Source organism: Caloenas nicobarica, chromosome 5 (assembly GCF_036013445.1).
Source record: "Caloenas nicobarica isolate bCalNic1 chromosome 5, bCalNic1.hap1, whole genome shotgun sequence".
NCBI lineage: Eukaryota > Metazoa > Chordata > Aves > Columbiformes > Columbidae > Caloenas > Caloenas nicobarica.
The window spans coordinates 16360789-16382681 of record NC_088249.1 but is presented as its reverse complement, the minus strand read 5'-3'; the positions used below and the strand labels follow the sequence as shown (position 1 = coordinate 16382681).

General features: G+C 42.2%; 1 protein-coding gene across 1 annotated transcript in view; it reads right to left on the bottom strand.

Moving 5' to 3' along the window:
- The window catches only part of ITPK1 (inositol-tetrakisphosphate 1-kinase), a 149731-nt gene that overhangs the window by 52925 nt on the left and 74913 nt on the right, over window positions 1-21893 (bottom strand). Inside the window, exons 4-5 of the mRNA XM_065636543.1 lie at window positions 21504-21629; window positions 10410-10527 (exon numbers count right to left, since the gene is read on the bottom strand). Coding sequence (XP_065492615.1) covers window positions 10410-10527; window positions 21504-21629 — 244 coding nt within the window. The remainder of the gene's footprint in view (window positions 1-10409; window positions 10528-21503; window positions 21630-21893) is intronic.

The window sequence follows — 21893 nt, the reverse complement described above, 5'->3', positions numbered from 1 at the left end:
CCAGTCCCATTGCATTCAGGCAAGGTGAAATGCTAACACCCACAATGACAGCTGTTTGTCTATTTAATCTGTCCCTAAAACCTCCAGTTCAGGAGGTTCATAACTACTTCATTATGACACAGCACCACAGCAGCCTTTCCACCAAAATCTTATCGCACTTACCTCCTCCTCCGATGTCCAAACCGCACGCTTGCAGGCTTCCCAAGTTCTGACTAACCCTCAAATGGTCCCCCTGGTGAAGCAGGGAAGTTTGGCTGGCATTTTAGGGATCAAGGGAGTAAACAGGGCTGTCATAAATGCCCAACGACAGCGATCAAAAATGTCTGGTTCCTGAGCCTGAGGCTCTATGTGCTGCATTTCTTTAGAAACATCAGGTAAGGCAAGTCAAACTGGACTATTTGAAAAACTAAAGTATTGCTGCAGGTTTGGCTGCAATGAAACTGCACTGGCATTACAGACCCCCAAATCTCAGTGCCATACTCTGGCAGAGTTCAGAAATAACCTTAACATATGCCTTGCCTGCAATGCTGCATGTTGACTAGTGGTATTACACGTGAACCAGGACTTAGCACAGGAGGGGGCTCAAATTCAGTGTCCCTACTGCTCACCCAGATAGGCATGTTATTCTATCACACCAGCTTACTTAGTTGTTAGTGTGTTCACAAGCTCTCAGTTTTAAGTTAAGAAATTGCTTCAGTGAAGTTGAACTTTCCTACAGGACTAAGACCTTAGTGGACCTTCAAACACTAATAAACTACAATTCAGAAAGGACAAAGCTCTTCCTGAACGTTAATATCTTCCATTGCTGTCATAATACGGTTAGTGTCTCTCAGTCAAGAGAAGGACGTCATTCAGAATATCCATATACCCTTTGTCAGTAAAGACACACGGTGGTAATGTCTGCAAGACTAACACTTTGCATCTCCGCAGGGTAGGTTTCACTGCTGGCTGCTCACTGGCACCCAGAGACAGAGCAAACTCTCCTACAGCATACTCAAGCTGGTTAAGAAGGACCTGGAATATGAACACTCCCTCATGCAGGAATCCCGATGCTGCATCTAAAGTTAACAGGCTCAGTGACAGCTGAGTGCTCACCTCCCTCCTTGCCCTGGCAGACGCTGAAGCAGCTGAGCTGCAGCAAGGGGGAAAAGCTGCAGCTACTCTGACCGCGGGGCTGGCTTGTTAGGGCGGGCAGGAAGGCGAGACCTGTGAAGCACTATCTGTTCATTTTTGTATTTACATCAGAGATTAATTTTGCAACTGGTCAGTCTTCCTCATGATTTTGCCAGGCAGCAAAGGAGGAAATGAAACAAAAGGTTTTAAAAGTTGAAAAGTCCCAGTGTGCTACATAACACCCTGTCCCAGACAATGCACCAGTACAGTCTGGAGGATGACCGCCTTGATAGACTAGTAGAACAAGAGCTAACAGACCATCTCCCCCAAGGGTGTTCAGCACCATTAATTCCTTGCCACGTGTTACGAGTGCCTGCCCCGCGGTGCCCCGGTTCAATCCCCTCACGCACAGCCCCTTACCTCACTCCACAGGGTTTTTTGGAGGCTTTAACACATCAGAAGAGGGAGTTATCAAAGAAAAAACAGACATAACCAGCATCATTCAGCTATATTTCTGAAAGAATAAGAGCCTTAACACATCGGGCTGTATTTGAAGTTCCTGTTTAACATGAGGAGTGCTCAGAATAGTTAATCATAGACTCCCAAGACTTTATTCACGAGACGGTAAGAGTGCCAAAATGTTACTACTTCTACCAGGTTTAAAATTTATGTAGAACTAGAAAACACTTTAAATTATCACTGCACTTTCAGGCATTCGTGCTTCCCAGGTGATGAGAACTGAACACAGGAATTACCAAACCAAATGAGACCACAGTGCAGCTGATAGGCTTCTCCATTTCTGCTACTTAGTACTGGATTTCCAATCAGAGGAGAGGGAACACACATTGTTCCCCAAGATAATCCAAATTATGGAGTTCATAAATCAAATTTCTTTCTAACACACACCAATTGGTCCCATACACCCCAAACATGATGGTTTGTAAACCTCTTAACATTAATGGTGAATGTTTCCTACCTTTTCTAGTTCATTATGACCTTATTGATATTTTATGGCAACTACACAGATATTCAGTGAAACTCTACTCTGACATGGTAGAAGATACAAAGGAGAATGTTTCTCCCTCTATTCATACATTGTTTGCTCAGGTTTTGTTTCATCTCTGCCAGCACCAAGTTTATCCCACTCTCCCCTTGTGTGGATGTCTCTTGGCACTGACCATGTCCTTTTCCTCCAGGTTTATTTGCATTTCTAATGCATATTTTAAATTCAGGAAAGCAGAACTGGAAAGAGTCTTGTGGGGAAAGAAAGCACTTTATTTCCGTAACTGTATGCTCAGTATCTTCAATGCTATTTTTGGCCACCATAATCTTTTTGTTTGGCTCTGTTGGCATGTTCTCCTTTGACTACTGAGGCAGAGGGGGCAGAACTTTCCAGCAAGCCACCCGCTGTGACGCCGAGGTCTTTCCTGAGCAGTGAGTCAATGCAGAATTTAACAATGCATGAGCTGTCCATATTATTTCTTTATGGGCCCAAGAGACTGCAATTAATTGGATCTATCATCATGCTGACTCTTCACTGACTCTTGGTAGACCCATCTGGTATTGCTGTCTCCCATTGCCTGGAAAAAACTAAACAATGTGTACTTATCTGAAAATTTGCCATCCTGTGTTCATCTGCCTTTTCCAGAGTTATTAATAAATGTCCTGGAATGCCACTTGTATGCGATGCTTGACTTGCCACATTGAAAGCAGTTTATTTATCTCTTTGGTCTTTGGTCTCTGTCTTGCACTTTCTGACGTTTCAGTTTACTTAACATCTGTCCTCAAAGGAGTGATTTCTTTTTTAAGTTATTTCAATGTGCTGTCTTGTGTACAGCTACTCATCTTTAGCTGACAGCTTCTAAGAACCCCTTAAGAGGCCAGAAAGCCTTAAGGCAACTGAGGCAACATGGCCACACAGTGTTGTTTGGGACACATACAATTTCTACTATTCAGATTACTTTAACCTGATTTAACAAGCAGTGGTTCACTCGCAGTGTACGGAACTAAATAAGTTGCATATTTCCCTACAAATGCCACAAGCTCTAAAACATGCTCCACATGCACCTTGCTCACCAGAGTGCAACAGGATGTAACATATGCCTCTAACACGACCACTCTTTCTTCTCAGTGTAGCATCTCTCTTTTCATGGAGCTAAGCTGTAGCCTGCAGAATCAGTTGTGCTTCCTTTACACAAATGCAGTGTAGTGACCTGAACCATGATTACTGACATCCCAAGAGCTGTCTCCATACAGCCATACCAGCCTACAGCTGCACTTGGTTATATCAATTTCCACCCTATATGCAGTGTTTACACGTCAGAAAAAAAAAAGTAATAATAGCACTTTCGAATCACTGCTGTAAGAAGGGTACTACAAATAGGAAGAAAAGCAAGGTGTTAGAGGTGTATCAAATGACAATGACCAGTCAAATGACCTTGTCTAGGACGACTATCAAGCAACTGACCATAGAGGCTTGGTTCCACTCAATCGTAAACTACACAAGGAATTCACGATCATTTCAAGTCTCAAGTCCTTCCCATCAAACTACGCTTGGAGGCTCTTCCACTCTAACTTAAGAAAGTGATTTGTAGAATTCGTAAGACAGAACCAACTACTGACATGAAGGAACATAAAGGCACTCAAGCCTTCGTTATTTTATTTGCTGATAAACTCAGGCGTCATGACAGCTGCACAAAACCAGTAGATAAGTGAAACAGGAGCCAAAAGTGCTTTCAAACTCGATGTCAGTGGCCCTGGATCCTCTTCATGGATCTGTCAAACATTGTTATCATCAGCTGACACCATGGTACCCTGATGAAGCCTTAAGATCTTGCTGGACTCTTTATTAGGAGAGATTAGAACCTAACCAGGGGTCTCACACATTGTCTAGATCCTTGTCTGAGGAAATATGAGGGATTCTGCTTTTCCTGTCCATGCCAGATTACTGTATCACATCTGACAATAAACTGCTTCTTCAACAGAAGAAGTCACTCTAACACATCGCACCAGAACTGGAATAATGTTCTACCAGCTGAGTCCTGGCTTCTAATTCAGACAAAGGGTTCTATTTTTCAAAAATGATACCTTGACATCTGATCTTATAACAATATGAGCAGAAACATTAAGGAAAAAGATACTGCAATAACTATTCCCAGGTTTACACTGATATTGTGATCAAATTATCTTTCATTGTCCCTTCCTTACTTTTTCTAGCACTCAGATGCCTGGGAAAGGTATCTAATCTTGTTGGATGCCAGCCAAGGAAATTTCTGATCAAGAGTATCAGGATAACTTGAAACACACAGAATTGCAGAATGGTTTAGGTTCAAAGGGACCTTTAAAGGTCATCTAGTCCAACCCTCCTGCCATGAGCAGGGACATCTTCAACTAGATCAAGTTGCTCAAAGCCACACACACAACTGTGCTGGAATTTAAAACAACTAGTTTATTCAATGAAGACTTCTTCATGACAAGAAGAATCTCTGCTCCTTCTTTCTAATTCTAGAGAGAGAATAATCCTCAAGAATTAATCCATTTTCTGTTCTTAAAGCTCAACTAGAGATGTCTTAGGAATGCCCCGTGACAATGGAGTTCAGTCATGGCTTTTACCTTTACCCATAAAAGCAGATTTGGTCATTCTTCAGATCCACCCATGCCCAAACATGAAATTCATAGAACCTCTTGCTTAAATTGCTATTAACTTTCCATGTTTTCAGCTTTATCAAGTACACAAATGTTTTGAAATGATCCATGTAAATGTAAAGTAAAAGTTTTTAATAATGGTATGCAACAAATGGATAAAAGGTCCAGCCTTGCTTGTTTTTAGACTCAGACACACAAAGGAGACTGAAAGTGGGATGCAGATTCCACGTGTCTGGCCAGAAAAGCGCACAGGATTTAAAGATTAAACCTAAGTGTACCCAAAAGTAACATCTGAGCTTCATAGACAGGTTTATTTTGAAAGCTCAGTGACCATCAAGACTACTGAGATCCAAGATGAAGACTGATTGTTGGTTCAAGGAGTTCTGGCTGGGACACAGTGAGACAAAAGGATTAAAATGCTATTTTATTCTCTGGCTTTGTGTCTGCTGGACTGCAGATTCAGCTTCAGCAATACCAAGCAGACTGCCACTCCTGGCTGGGCAAACAGGGACTGCCACTGTCATTTCTACAGGGCTCCCTGGTCCCTCCCACCCACGCTAGGACAAAGCTGACAGCTCGAAATAATGAAAACCCAGAAAGGTGGAGGAGGGTCAAGAAGGGAAAGGTGAGTTGGTTCACCGTTTCTATCTATGAAATGAATAACTTTCAACATTCTTATCTTAGAAAAAATCCTTTTGTAAACTACCTTAACGAGACCAAGCAACAGTACCAGAGGAGATTACAGGTTCCCTTTGGGGCTTTCTTTTCCTGCCACCTTTCTCAGGACAGGGTTAGTCCTTTGGAAGCAGCTGTCTACTTAAAATTTCAAAGACAGGGCTTGTTCATGGTAACACCATCGTGTCTGTGTCCCTCTGTCGCACCCCTCCCTAGATGAATGAATGAGCTTTCATGAGAAAGATGTCAGGTGACACCTACATGGGCCAAAAATCCCCAAATCTTTCCTGCGTGAAGGAGCAGGGCTGAGACCTACCAAGCACCGACAGCGGGGGAGCAGAGCACCGCCACATGCAGCACTGCTGACGCTCTTCGGACAAAGTCCTTCCAGCCACACAGAACAGTGATTCCATTCCAATTACTTCCCTCGATGCTTGTACACCAGTTTTCAGACAGAAATTAAAATGCAGTCAGTGAACATGCACCACACTTGGAGCGAGGTAATGAGACATCTGTTTGCATACGTTCTGGGTGGAAACAGCCTACAGTCCACAGGGGAGGCTTCTGCATCCAAAAACTGGTGCCGTTATTTGCAGTAGCTAACACCAACCCTTTAGCATAGCTGCTTTGCTGATGTGTCCCTACATAAACAAGTGACCCTCAGGTGGGTGATTTAGAGCCTTTAAATTAAAACCAGATTTTTCCTTTCATTCTAAAAGGAGCTTCAAATACAGAAAGAAGTGCCTGAAGTTGACCTGTGTGACTATTCTTCTCCCTCCTCTCTGACCAAAACTGCTGTGAAAAGTAGGCTACAGAGAGTAGTGGCCATGGTTTCTAAAGGTGAATGCCTAGAGCTATGTATATACAGCTATTTTCAGTCACTTTTAACTGGGTGGCCTGATTTTGAGAAGTTTTGAGTATACATCACTCCAGCAATGTACATGCTCCATAATCTCCAAAAATTAAAACCAGATTACCTATTTTGGCATTGAATTGTAAATACCCAATTTTTACTCAAAAACAGATCTACAATTTCTGTTAAAACAACACCTACACAGATTGCTTGGCATCAGAGACTCACTATATCGGGTACATGAATGTATATCTGGAAAAAAGGTTCCTGCCCAGAAAACTATGGCATCTAAAGGGAAGAGACAGGCAGATGAGTGCTGAGAGAAGAAAGAAATGCACAGGAGTGACACGCTGTGCCCAAGGTCACGCAGCAAGTCAGAACCAGTGCCAAGTAGAAAACCCAGAGCCCCAAATCAAGTGCCTGACCCATGACATCATGCCGAGCCTCTCTCCTAGCCACAAATGATACATGCAGCTGTTCCGGGAGTATTTCTAAGAGTGAGCAGCGTGTTTACTTCAGTTTTGGCTTAAATTCCTTCAATTTAGGTTATTATTTGTAAGCTATGTAGGGAATTTCAAAAGCTTTTAATCCTCAAACTAAAAATGTAATATAAAAAGGTTAGTTAGTGCCTAGTCACAGTGATAATCTATTACCATCTTAAGCATAATTTAAAAAGTCAGATCTTGAATTCCAAGGTGGTAGGATCACAGCTTTTCAACACAGCATCAAAGAATTTAGTTATTTTTCATTAGGCTAATGCTTAAAAAGGGCTGACACAGCTCCAACCATACAACATTCTGATAAAAATGAAGTTTCTGTGAAACAATGATCCTAATCTTTCACCAAACATTACAGAATCCAATCTAGAGCACTTTTATATCAGAAGCAGTTCTTCGCAGGTAAGTAAACAAAGCAATACTGCTGCTGAGAAAGACTCAGAAGTGAAGGTTTAAAAATCATGAGATCTTTCAGAGCTTGCACTCAAACTAACAGAGAACAGGAAAAAAGTCGTCACAGCCCTGGCTAGACTATTACTAAAACATGTCTTAAAGATTTTTTTTTTCTTAGAAGAGTCCCACTTCCTTCCAAGGGCACTATCACTATCTATACTGAAGAAAACAATCTCTGCAAGTCACCTCAGCAAGTGCTAGGTGGATGCCAGCACACTACATTCAAGGTGAATCCTGCAGCAGGTTGCCCAGAGAGGTCATGCTGTCGCCATCTATGAAGACAGACAAAACCCAACCGGACATGGACCCAGGGAACCTGCTCTGAGCAGAGGAGTTGGACTATAAGATCTCAAGAAGTCTCTTCCAACCTCAATGATTCTGCAGATCTGCGAACCTCCTATTTCCACAAGGACTGAGTGGTTACAGTGTCAGTCTAGGACACGGGAAGTCCAGGTTCAACCCCATGCTTCACCCCTGACCACATGTACACCTCTTGCCTAGTTCCTAGTTCTCTTCCACCTCTGTCCTTTTAGTGGCCACAGGCTGTGGTAGCAGAGACAAGGGCTGTATCACAAGCCTCTTTCCACACCATTCTCATGCAGCTGGATCAAAGTACTTATCATTCAAAAGCTTGATTTAACAGAGAGCAAGCCACAGGACTCTCAGAAAGCCTAACAATGTCCAGATGCCCAGTTATAGACACTTCAAATAGGGATTCCTTTTTCAGGAAGCACGGAGAATTCACTGTTCAAAAGGCCAGGCAAGGTATTAACTCAGACATCTGAAAGATAATTACATTTAAAATCAAGCCGTTTGTAGAATATGGGGCCCTACTGCTGCAGAAGGCAGCCAGCCCAGCAACACCTGCCACTTCCAAAGGCGCAGGTGACGCAGGAAGATTCAGCACTGTACAAGCCGGAGTCAGCAGAGCATGTGGTCATCCTCCCTTCAACCCAACTGGTGCGCATCTCTATTTATACACTTCTTGTAAGGTCTACAGGGCTGAACTGAAGTGTAAACTGAAGATCATAAATACAGACTGTACTTCATTTATAGATACTTTAAAACATAATTCAAATAAAGGTAATCATCACCTGAATCCAAAACTGGTCTGTAAACAAACACTAAATTTTCTTTTGAATGACTTTCAAAAGCAGATTTCTGCTTACACACATACTCAACCCTTCGGAGTTTATGGCATTCCTTTGGAATAGATAATCCCTTGTACTGAATTTAACCCACCACATCAATTTTCTATCCTGTGATAAACTTGGCTCTCTAGTTACAACTCAAGACTAGGATATTGTTTTCCTGGCTTCCATTTTAAATTCCAGAACAAAAAAGATGCATCTCTTAAGACCTCATGCTATTCACAGATGTATTACTTCTTGTTTGAGTTTTCTAAGTGCTCATGGCCTTGGGATATGACATGACAGCTGCAAAGCAGAAAACACAATTTAGCAGGTGAAAACAAGGAGGGGAGAAAAAACCACCACACTGTCTAGAGGGATGTAACTTTTTTGGTCTCCTGAATTTCTCACTGCAGATCATTACGTGTGGGAATACAGAGGCTGATCTACTTAGGTCAGAACAAGAAGTTAGCCAATTACTCACAGCTCTTCTGAGATTTCCCCTGCTAAATACAAAGTTGGTTCAAGGTCTCTGTCATGATATTTCTGATGCCAAGACAGAAATAAGATGAGATGGGGAAGCGTGAGGGCATGCAAGAACAGGGGAAATATGGCCACATAACACTGCAGCAGCCAGTGAGAACAGGTGAAGTTTTTCCTTACCTCATTCCTCAACTTTATTAACAGCTTCTCTTTAAAGTGTCAGTTTTAACTGAATACAAACCTACTTTTAAATTTTTTTCTTTCTGAAGCATTTATTCCTTTTTATCATCAGTTTGACCAGAGGAGGCTGAAACATGCACGAGACAAACTACTTGCAAAAACTGGATGCTCTCTTGAACATATTGTTCTCATAGAGCTAACAATAATAATACCGATAGTCACTTAAGGAAAAAAAAAAAGCAAACACCTAGTAAATCTCTTCTGCTGCTAGAGCAAAATCCCAACCATTTCCCCAGAGCACAGGTTTCCCTCAGCACCTCTCTCCCACTCACCAACAGTAATAACCACTCAAAAAAAATTCTTTTACACAAATTGAAATTTTTTCCTAAAGAGATTCCGAAAGAGCTCAACAAGAGAAAGTGCTGTGAATTATTAGTCTTATTTTTACATAAAGACATTGCTGATGGGACCAGGCAGGTCAGATGCAAACAGTAGGTTTATAAATCCACAATTATTAAAATACGAATTGATGAGCTCCTTATCTGCCCATCAAGATAGCAATAACACAATCCTAATGGTAATTCCAATTACGCCCCATTGGAACATAGTTTCTGCAACGCAATTTCCCCCAAATATAGTCGTCTAACATATGAAACAGCTACTTCAAGAGCTACTCTAGATTTAAACTCAAAAGCCAATAAATGTTTCAAGAATATGAGAGTAACAGGAATAGAAAGGTAATGAAAGACAAACTTAGCCCAACAGTTACAATGGTTAAAATTATAAGATACTAGAATTACTCAGGTTGAAAAGGCATGACTTCTAAATGTGGGAATGCAACTCAAATGATGCCAATTAAAGGCAGGAGTCCGTCAGGTAACTAGCCAACACCAGAAGCGTATTCATGTTCCTCCTAGCAATTAATATGTGCGATAGGCTTCCAACATTTATCAGAGATCTTAGCTCTATTTACAATTTAATTTTTTTCAGTCCATTCCAAACCTTCTTTTTCTTCTTCCGTAGATTTCCCCCAAATTCACACCTCAGGATTCTTATGACAAGCTGCTAAGTTCGTAGAGTCATTTCAATTTAGCAGCACACAAAAAAAGACAATGTTTTCCAGAAGATTTCTGGGAGCGCTCACTGTAGTAAATATGGTCCCCATTAAACCCACATCGTATTTTTAACCAGATGCGAACCTCCTTTGTATAGATGGAAAAAGAGCAGCATGGGATTCCAGAGGGCAATCCTGCCGTGTTTGTACTCCATGGAGAGACAGAGTGCGAGGGGCCCAAAACCACTACTTCAAACCTCACATCCAGCTGCTTCCTTCTCTAGAGTCACAATAAAAGCCTTCAGGGAGAGCATGTATGGGCCTACCTTGCATGTATGCCTCTATTTGCCGAATTAGCTCGTAAGACTTGGACCGGTCCAGAAGCGTACGAATAGCTGGAAGAGGGTCCAGGATAATGGTTTCAGGATGAGCATCAATATACTCCTGCAAAACAAATACAAAGAAAAAAAAAAGGCATTAGGTTGGTTGAAGAGTGTGGAAAAGTAGGGAGATGAGGAAGAGGACCAGCTTCTCTTCAAGGGGAGGCAAATGGACCATGGCAATGCAGGAAGTCATCAGTCTAGACACTGACTTTTGAAACAAACACAAACGTGACAGCTACCTGTTTTGGGATGGGAAATTTCTCCTGTGGACTCACCAGTGAAACCTGTGCTGCTATCACATCAACTCAGAAGGGAACCAGTGGCAAGCGCCACAGTAACAGCTGTGAGCAGGGCTGCGAAAAGCAGTTAGGAGAAGAAAGATGGCACGCTGCTATCTTGGGGTCAGCCTTGCATTGAATTACTGCACATGAACATCATAACTGTCTGAACTAAGCTCAGGACTACATCTGGGTTCTTTAATGTTATTATTGCTGTCCTCTAGCTGGGCTGAAGACAGTGTTAAGAGCTGGATGATAAGGGCTGGAATTTTTTTTGGCAGAGCTGAAGATACTGCTGCTTCGCTGGGTCTTCACCGAGTTTTGAAAGCATCTATCTTGCTACTTCTCTAAGCTCATACTGTCCTCTTCTGACTACAAGAACAAAGCAAACAATGTTCTCATGGATCTCCATCTTGGGAACTCAATTCCCCATTCACTGAGGTTGTGATTGCATTACTGCATCTTGGCCATGACCACAGACACAGCTGCCAGGTATTGGCCTTGCAAACACAACAAAACTTCCTTCTGTTTCTCTGAACAGAAGTTGAGTTCCTTCATCATTGCCTCAGCCTGGCGCCATAAAGTCAATAGGACAAACAAGCCTTTATCTTACCCTATCCAAAATCAGACAAACGTTTCCAAAGTTAGCGTCTGCCTTTGTTTTACCCAACTTCCCAAAGTCATCTTCATGTTTCCACTGATCTCTTTAAATCCATTCATGCAAATACATGGGAAATGTTCCTGCAAGTAATGGACTTCCATGAAGTCCTGCTTCCTTAAGTTGGTTACTTCGGAAATGTACTCCAAAGGATACTTAGGAGTATGAGGTGGTCTCAGGAGATGCACTTTGCTGGATATTGAGCTGGAGAGAAAGGAATGGCTTCATCTGTTCCCAGCAAGTGATTTTGCTCCAGACATTGCCCAGGGAAGCTACCTTCCTCCTCCCTCTCCTCCTAAGCACTGGCAAACTGTTGCTTTCTGCTGACTACATAGTCTGAACTGATGGCTTGCTAAAAAGGGGATTATTCTTTTGAGGCTAAGAGGATCTGCATTGGGGTTTAATGAACCCACTGCAACAGTCATAGCACACAAATCGCTTTCCTTCACAGTGCATGAGGCACCCTTCAGTGGCAGTATGTGTGTCTGACGTATTTAATAATCCCTGCAGAACACAAGGAGTGGATTCCCCAAAGATAAGCTCAACCTTGCTGCCACTTGGGAAAAGTAAGGGACAGAGCCTTCTGCACAGTCAGGCATCAAGACTGTCAGACCCAGCTGCTATCTCACCCTTGCAGCATAGCCTGGATAAAAAGCCTCTTTGGTGCACTGGAGCAGAAGCCGAGTTCATTTCAAGTCATTAATAACCAGGACATACAGAGAACAGTTTTCCTGAGCCTCCTGCCCCCAGTACTTCCAGGCTCTCAGGCAGAGCAGCCAGCTTTCAAATACAGAAGAGATATGGTAACTTGCCACCTAATGCATCTGAAACACCTACGTGTGCCCATGCGTATGTGCCCTTTTACTCAGCGTCAGAAGACACCTTGTGGAGCTGAGACGATCCAGTGATTAGGGCATTAGCTTAAACTTGCTGACCCTGAAAACTGTACTCGAGTATCTTGACATATCTAAAGCGCACCAAGATGGCTCTTTAGCCCCTCTATGCCTCAGCTTTAAAGACAGGGAGCTACCACAGTGTGCCTGTCCATGAGCCCACTGAGGATGAGCACGTTACAGCCAGCCAGTGCCCGGGGGGGTGGGGGAAGAACATGCGGTAACCAGTCTGAATGAGCCGAAACGTGTCCTCAGCAGGGATCTGACAGCAAACACCCTGCAGCGTTTCTGATGCATGCACTAGCTCTTCCTCTCACACTGCGGTGACCACCTCTCTGCCTCGACCGGACTCTGGTTCCACCTTGAATTCAAGCTCCCCATGCTTCCACCCCTCCCCAGCCCCTACTCTGTACATACTAATCCTTTCCCTCACACAGACATTCATCCTGTCTCTGGCCTCCATCTCCTCCAAGGAAGGAATTATTTTTCCCTCTCCTAGCTTGTTGCGCACCTTCCCAAGTCTTCCTGGTGCTCACCTCAGCACTGAGGACTATTCTCACTTCCCTGGGTTTGGTGTGTTCCTCTTGTTATTTTGGTTCATGTATTTGCAGAGGGAGCCTTGCTTTTTTATGCTTTCTGTAAGGAGCTTCGCAGTGCTTTATTTATAATTATAATAGCTCTAAACCATATTAAAAGATCATCCAAGCAGTAAGCTTGACGCAGTATAATGAAGTTTAACAGCAATGAAGGCATGATCCTGAGGCCATTCTACACCCAGCAATGCGTCAACCAAAGCGACAACCTAGCTGACTTCCAGTGACTGATTTCTCATCCTGTTGCCTTAAGGAGTCTCCAAAAAGCTCTGTAAGGCAAACATGAAATAACCAATGAAGATGAAGGAGGTGGGGACTCTTTTCCAGAAGCCCGGAGGACTTCAACAAACTACTCTTTTGTCAAGAACTGCACTGAGTGTAAGGTGACAGCTCCTTCATGCACAAACACAGCAGCCTGAACATGAGCTTTCTTTATAAAACAAGCAAATTTCTTGGCATCAAACCTTTTTCTTTCAGGTACTATTCTCCAGCACTTCTCCATTTACAGGCTTAGGTACTCAGACAGCCAGAGGGCATACGAATGGTAAAACTCAGAGACTGTCAGCAAGGCAGTGAAGATCTGTATCATCTGAGTGAAGGACTACGAACTGCCTCCTAGAGCTCATCTGGGGACGGGCTACAGATCTCTCATTTTAACTGAATCCAGAAATGGTCTCTCTTTCGAAGCAAAGGAGTCCGTCAATGCAGAACAAGGTCAACTCATTTGTACAAGGCATCTATCTGAACACAGCTGGTGGTTAACTGCTGAAGCTGTTTAGGGGACAGGAACATCAACATGCGCTTGAAGTCTTTATAACTTAGCACCTCTTCTCATGGTATTGTGTGTTGCCTGGATTTCCATCATGAACTAATTAACTCTGCATTCAAAACCAGAACGATCAAGTTGCAGCAGGATCTCCAAAGCAAATCGCCCAGTCTCCCCTTGGGCATGGACACGGCTGACAGCTTCCCAGCCTCACACCTCACAGCAGTACATCACCAGCACATGCAAAAGAAAAGAGTTCCAATATCTATGCACAGAAAACTACTTTAAATAAATAAATAATTTGAAAATACAAACACTAGCACAAATTCCCCACAACAGGAAATTACAATACGAAAAATCAATTTTCATAAACTTTGTTTCTTTACTAGGAACTGCCGCACACTCAGCCATCACGTTCTACTGAATATATGACATAACTGCGAATATCACTTAACGGATGGGAAAACAGTGTCCCCTGGCAGCCAAGAGGGCACCCGTGTCCTGGTGCATCCAGCGCGGCATCGCCAGCCGGGCAGGGAGGGGATTGTCCCGCTCTGCTCTGCACTGGTGCGGCCTCACCTGGAGCACTGGGTGCAGGTCTGGGCACCACAGGATAAACAGGACATAAAGCTACTGGAGAGTGTCCAAAGGAGCGGCTAAAGTCATTTGGTTTGCTCAGCCTGGAGAAGAGAAGACTAAGAGGAGACGTCATCACGGTCTACAGCTTCCTCACAAGGGGAGGAGGAAGGGCAGGCGCTGATCTCTTCTCTCTGGTGACCAATGACAGAACCTGAGGCAATGGCAGGAAGATGTGCCGGGGAGGTTTAGGTTGGACATCAGGAAAAGGTTCTTCACCCAGAGGGTGGTGGAGCCCTGGAACAGGCTCCCCAGGGAGGTGTCACGGCCCCAACCTGACAGTGTTCAAGAAGAGACTGGACAACACCCTCAGACACACGGTGTGAACTGTGGGGTTGTCATGTGCAGGGATAGGAGATGGACTCGATGATCCTTGTGGGTCCCTTCCAACTCAAGAAAAGAGAAATACTGAAGCCAAGATATAGCTTTCAGTACAGCACAACCTTTCAACTTTGAATGTTCACATCTTCTCTGATCACTTCAACAAAGTAACTCTAAACTCTCCCTTGGTGGATTTACCAAAGGCTGGTATCCAACAGCAGACTCCAACAACCCAGGCAACAATCTGGAGGATATTTAGGCTTCCCAACAATATTTTGAAAGGGCTTTTGTTCTTGGGTCGCATTTCAGCTTGACCCAGACAACGTCTATGTTTTCCTCTTTATAATCTTTGACATAATAAAAGCAAACAAGAAGAAACAAGGACCTTTAGCAGATCTTCCTTTGTTTGTATTACAGGCTTGGTGTTCAGTAATGCTCTGTACCAGCTCTGTTACTGGCAGAAGGCCAGCAATGAAACTTGAAATCAAAGAGAGACCAAGTGTTTCATGTTCCCTATTAAATAGCTCTGAACATAACACAGACTAAAAAAAAAAAAAATCTTGAGAAGCCTGTCTATAGATGAGAATAGAGTTGCTAGTAATTTTACCCAAAAAGGTAGCTAATGATTATACATATATATATATAAGTTGATACAGTTTCTGCTGCAAATATTAGGTCATCAGATTATGAGAGACTGACTCACTGACTTGATTTTATTACTAAGTAATAAAACTTCTATAATATTTTGTTTAATATTAAACAAAAGTTGCATATTATGTGACAGTCTTTTTTCACAGACACAAGTGTAGACAAGTTGGATCTTGAACAAACACCAATCTTAAAATTGTTTTTCTCTGAATCTAAAAGAGATTCCTGAAGTGGCTGGGAGGGATGAAGGGGCAGCAAGGGGAAGCAGGGACAGATCTTCTCTGTCCCATTTTTATTGACTGTAAACCTCAAAGCAACTTTCTGAGTACTCAGCTTCCTTGTTTTGCTTTCAAAAGTCCACCACTGCTTCATCTTGCAAATACCTATCCATGGGAAACTCTCCTTCCAGTTAGTACTTGAACTTAATTTAGTTAATTTTGCCTGCTTATGAAGCTCTTCCAGTCAATGTAAGAGAGAATTATTTTTCAAATGGGAAAAACATAGGTATTGGCCTGTGAATTCAGGTGCAAATAGACCATCTCAACTTTGCGTCTCACCCTGTCCCCCAAAGGAAAAAAAAATTACTCAGATTTGATAGTTTCCTTTGATTTTTCACTTGCCTTTTCTCAGCAGAGCATGTGAAAAGAAATTTGAAATATGTAAGTATTTTCAGAGTACAAAGCTGAAAACTAGCAACAGAATGGGCTAGTATCTTTACAAAATAAAGACAGCATTAAAAAACCAATCCCATAATCTCCATGAGTAAATATCCAGATCACCTTATTGCAGCTGAGACTTGTGAAGAAAGTTATCAGTGCAGCAAGAACAATGCACTTCTCCCCTTCCAAGCAAGAGCAATCCTCTAATTCCTTCCCTTCCAAAATATCTCCCTAATTTTCCTTCCTCTCAGTTCCAAACCCTTCTAAGGAAGCTTATGAATCAAGAACAGAGGAGCCCTTCCTGACAACTTCAGAGTGGGAGAGGCAACAGTTGATGGGCAAGGGGGGAAGAAAACACTGAATTTTCATCAACCTGATAGCCGAAGCCTAGGCATAAAAATTGCTTCTGATCTATCTCTTTAAGAAGGCTAATGCAAAGAGAACCTGTTCAGAAAATGCTCTGAAAGACAAATTAATAACCCTATTGATTTTCTATCACTTGAGCCATCATTTTGAATGGAACAGACTCATATGAAGCTGCAATGAAGCTACTCAAGCCTCTGCACAGCTATGACAGGCAGCTGTTCAGAGTGTTTTGCTCTAATAGGAGCAAAGATTCCCCAGTCAATGTCTTACAAAAGTCAAAACATACTTTTCAAAGTCATAAACTTTGTCTAGAAGGCAAGAACTGAGGTAGTTTGGTTCTCTTTCTTACCAAGACAGGAGCTGGAGCACCAGCCAGTAAAAGGGACCCTTGGGGACTATGCCTCCTCCCCCCTGACTTTATGTTCCTCTGGCCAAGATGGAACCACTAAGGACTCTAACTGTTTTTTACTAGACAAAAAATAAACTATGTTCCATCGGTTCAGACCACTGTTGCAGTAGGTAGCAAGGGAGACCAATCATCATCTCTACAAATAATCACCATCCCCAAAATAAGGATCTAAGAGTCCCACAAAGTAAATGGAAAGATTTCTCTGCTTTGCACTTCATGCAATACACAAAGTGCTGCATGTGGTCTTCATTCAGCTTTGGATGAGATCACCAGGCACTCATCACTGATCTTCAATACAGCGGAGAACAATTTGCACCCAATACTCTCCTGAGAAACTGTAGGCCAAACCACATTTAAATAGCCTGAAGACCTCAGGAAGCTCGGCCCTAAAGGTCCTCTGTGGCTAAAAGCCCACTGGCAAGAGGCAACTCCTCTTTGCGGTTTTCACAGTCTGCTGTAATGATTATTTTTTACAAGGCAATTGAGAACACTCATTAAACAACAAGACAAAAAGGCCCTGCCAAGAGGCCTCGTGTCTACCAGCACCCTGCACCAGACTGTGCAACGGTTCATCACAGACACCAGCAACCAGACTCGTGTAAACGTGAACCCAGTGTCCTCCTCAGCTCTTGCGGGTGAGGTGGTCAAGGCCTCTATGATACAGCTCTGAAAAGAAATTATTCTTAAAAAGGGCATAAATGTAGCCTGTCAGACCATTCCTCCTCCTGTGGTCAAGGATCCCTTGCTCTCTGCTACCTGGAAGACCACTTTACGGACCCAACAGCAAGGACTGGTGCCAGGTTCCACCTTGCTGTTGCATTCATGTTCAAGAGCACAAAAATCAGCGTAATGAATTTTGGACTTTTTGGTCTGGTCAAGATCATCATAACTTTTTCAGTGAATTTAATGAACAATAAGGGAACCACACTGTTCCCATTTGTGTGCAGGTCCCAGAAACACCACAGTGCTTATATGACATCACACACATGTAAGTAGCTTTCTGGCAAGGTGGTCACTTTACATTTTCTAAGTTGCTCATTGATATTAGTTGAAAAAAACCAATCCAACAACTCCACCCCACACACTTTATACAAATGGATCCTCCTTACACTTCATTTTTTCTAGGGAATATACTTCATTTCTAACAGTTCTCAGTATCTTAAACAAAAATAATACAGGACAGATGGAGATAGGCAGAAATTTCCTGCCAGTTTCTGCCCTGTATACAAAATTACATGAGTATACCCTTTAAACACACTTGGTGATTTAATTCAGCACTGGCAATTTAATTCTGCTCTGCTGGTTCCTGGGTACATGTGTTACTACAATGAAAGTTTCCTGCATAAAAGCAATGTGCCACAACTCAGTCACAGGTGCAGAACCAGAAGCCCAAAGCCTTGGTTTATTGAGGAGAGGACATCATTCAGAAACCTGCTCACAGGGGTCCCTGCCCTCTACCTCATCCACTAGAAAAAGGTCCTCTTCCAGTTTGGAAGGCACTGGGAGAGGATCTTTTTCTAATGAATGAGTTTTGAAGATACTGCGAGATTATAATCTCGTATCAGAAATATGTGTAGTCCAGTAATGGAAACCTACATTCTAGTTCAACCACATGATGGTGGACAAGTCGTCCACTGGGCTACACTAAAGGACAATCTGTAAAGACAGATCATCAAACACCAGTGTGACTATTGTAACTTAGTCTGTAAATCAGATGCCATCATAGCTACTACAAATTCATACCAGAGCTTCAAACGGAAACAGACGAATCCCAAGTCCTTATGTGAGCTGCTCTGAGTTGACCTAGAGGGTTTCTCATATTAATCTCAAAAGGGAGTTAATGCCATTTTCTTTAATTTACAGCTTGCAAAATAAAAACTTAAGGATGCAAACGGGATGGCCTAGATCACATAATGAAAACGTGGAAAAGCATGTGACTGAATCCACATTCCAGGACCCCCTTCTAGTTCTTCAAACATTACATTGCGCTCCTCTGCAGGAAGATGGCATCCTCAAAAGAATAGATATATTAGATAACAAGATGTTTACTGAACAACCAAGAACTAATGACAGGGAGAGAAGAAGGAACATCAAGTTCTCCTCTAACATGCCTGGCTTTTTTATTATTTTCATTTGTGGTTAAATTTAATATTCCTAAAAATGAAAGCCTTGAAGGTACTAGCCAGCTGGATCCAAGCATTTTGCAAGAATTAGGCAAGTTTCTTAGTGCAGCCCTGCAACAGCCTTTCTAGAGTATGTCTGGCCGAAGCTTGCTATGGTGAGAAACCGGTGGAGCTCAAGTTCTAGAGAAACCATAAATAGCATGATCAAAAGGTCCAGGTGGTAAAATCGATGCCATCATGCACAACAGTAGCAGATTCAATAAGCCTGATAGAAATGTACAATTTGTTCAAGTTTTGCCAAGCTTTTGCCTACAGTCTCCTGTTCCTGTCTCTGCCAGTATGTACACTTTGGGAAAAAGAAGAGTGGTAATTTGAGTCCTCTGCAGTAGGCAATCCTATACTGAAACTGAATTATATCTTACTTTCTAAAAAAAAGAAAAAAAATCCAAATGGCACTGTATTATATAACTTCCTTCTGACAAAAGCTTAGAAAATGGAAACAATATCCCCACATACATTTCTTATTCTTATGCTGTATTAACTGTTATATGCAAGTTATCATTTCTAAAAGTTTAAATCAGTACTTTCACTTCAAATAGACTATAGTTAAAAAAAATTGCTGTGTTTGGTATTATAATTTGAAAGAAAACAAATCCTGCAAGATCAGTGACATAGTTTTAACCTATGTAGTCTGTAGAACTTGAGAATTCTAGGAGAGGCTTTGGGTGGGGGAAGCTGGGTTTTTGGTTTGTAGCTGCAGTTTTATTTGGGATTTCATTTTTTCATAAGGGGATCGTTCTGTTGTTTTTAGGTCACTGCATCTCTATTCAGGTTATATTATTCTTTTACAAGAGCTATCGGAAAAAAAGTACAACGTACAAGTACCTGAACTAAAGAATAAATGGATAATATATCCATATATACTGCTTCTCTCACTCTCTCAGAATTTAGCCAAACTCATTAGATAAAAATAATATTTTCACTGAGATTTTCTAACTTAAAGATATTTAAAAACAAAGCTTCAATATTTAACCTAAACAAAAATAATGGATTAAGTTATTTAAACAGTAACAAAGGTACACAGAATAAGATGAAAGTATCACATTACAATTACATTCAGAAATATATCAGAGTAAGAGATTTAGCTTTAGCAGGTCACTTTACGTCTACCAGCCTTCCAGCAGTGCAGCGCACACGAGAACAGCCCACTAAGTCCTCAACCAAAGCCACAGCTCTGGCTGCAAAGCACTCCAGCTCATTTCAGACCAAACTTCACCTTGGTGGTCAAATGCATCCTCTGTACTTACTATTGTTTCCTCCAGGCCTCACTTCATTAGTTGAGAACAGTATCAGCTTGTGACCCTAAGCTACTAAATACAGTAAGCTGACTAGCTGGAGTTCTTACCCAAAACGTTCCACATCCATTGAAGAGTTCTTGCTCCGGAATACAAGAAGAGTGTTTTAAATTAACTGTATTGCTACGCACCAGCTGTTGTTCTAGAAGTGTTTGCACAAGTTCCCTCCCAGCACATTCTCCGGGGGACCACGGAGGTGCCGTGGTGCCACGCAGAGCCTCACGCAGCCTGGCCTTCAGGAACGTGCACAACAACGTAAGGATTGGGAATGAGGAACCTCATGAATTTTGATCAGCTGTGAGCAACTTAAAACGTGCTCTTTATCACTTTGGTCAGCAGCTCCTCTCATCGACAGGATGGGTATATTGTGAAGGCAAACTAGTTAAGGTCTGAAACAGAGAAAGACTGCGAAAAGAAAGCCCCAAAGTCCATCTCTCCATATGCTTCTCAGGACATTCACAAGCTTCCAGTGCTGTGGGAAGTGGATGCCCGCACCACTTGGTGATGAATAGTCATCTACTATTCAGAGAACTGGTGCCAGAGGACCAGACCCACAAGTAAAACCTTTTCATCTCTTGTATGTAGTTGAGTAATACACATGTGGGAGGAAGCAGAAAAAGCTTTGTAACTAGAGCAAAGAGCATATTGACTCCATTAAGCAAAATATTTTCTGCATTACTAGTTGTAGGACATTAAGCAGAGCAAAGAGAACCTCATTTCCCAAGAAAATAAAGTTGTCAAAATTGCAAAATTTGTCTGAGCCGTTTTTCTACCTGACATAAGCATATTCCATAGGAATAGGAATTCTTTGGGAAAACAGTTCTCTGTACCACTATGCCCAGCATATTTCTGACATTCAATGTAAATGTGAGGAAAAAAAATAATAGAAAAGGATTCTCAGGTACTAGAGGACAGAATCACAGTAACCTTGATGTTACAGAAATCAGCTTTCCAGGAACTCAGAAGACTATATAGAACTGGGCAAAATTAATTTAATGGCTTCTGTCACAGAGAAACACATGTAAAGGACTCCGCAAACACCCATTCTTCTTTGTGAATAGCACTCATGCTCTTGGAATGACATCGGGACAACATCTGGCAGGAAACCAGTTCTCGCTAACCTTACCAATACAATGTAAAACCTATCCAAAGGTGCAAGTCTATTTTTGACTGACAAAACTAGTTTTGCTGGGCTACCAGTAGCAGGGCTGCAGCATGCCAGGGAGCTCTTTTCATCAAACCCTACCAACTGCACAGGAAACAGATTGAATTTACTGCACCAAGATCATCCTCCTGCTTGAAATGCAGAAAGACTATGAAAGAACCACTTACTTGGAACCTTTGAACCAACTCGAGTGACTGGCTGTCATTCTGGTCTGCTTCGAGGATGACGTCGGTCAGTTTATGTATGATCACATCCAAAGGTCCCTGATCTTCAATGGGTTTGGTGAGGTCAAGCTGAAGAAACCAGAGAGAAACCTTTTATTAATATATGGAAGATCTGAGGTTCTTGTCCCTGCCACCATCCAAGGTACCACTGCCACACAGAAGGCATTTACTTTACATGCTGCCTTTATTTTGGTATGTTACCCAAATCCATCAGAATTCATATTTTACTGAATTTCAGAAAACTTTACTCAGACATTTATTTCTCAGCAGTGTAGATCTAATTGCATGAAAAAGCTGTGAACTCATTGGTGAGCACCCTTCATCCAAACACCT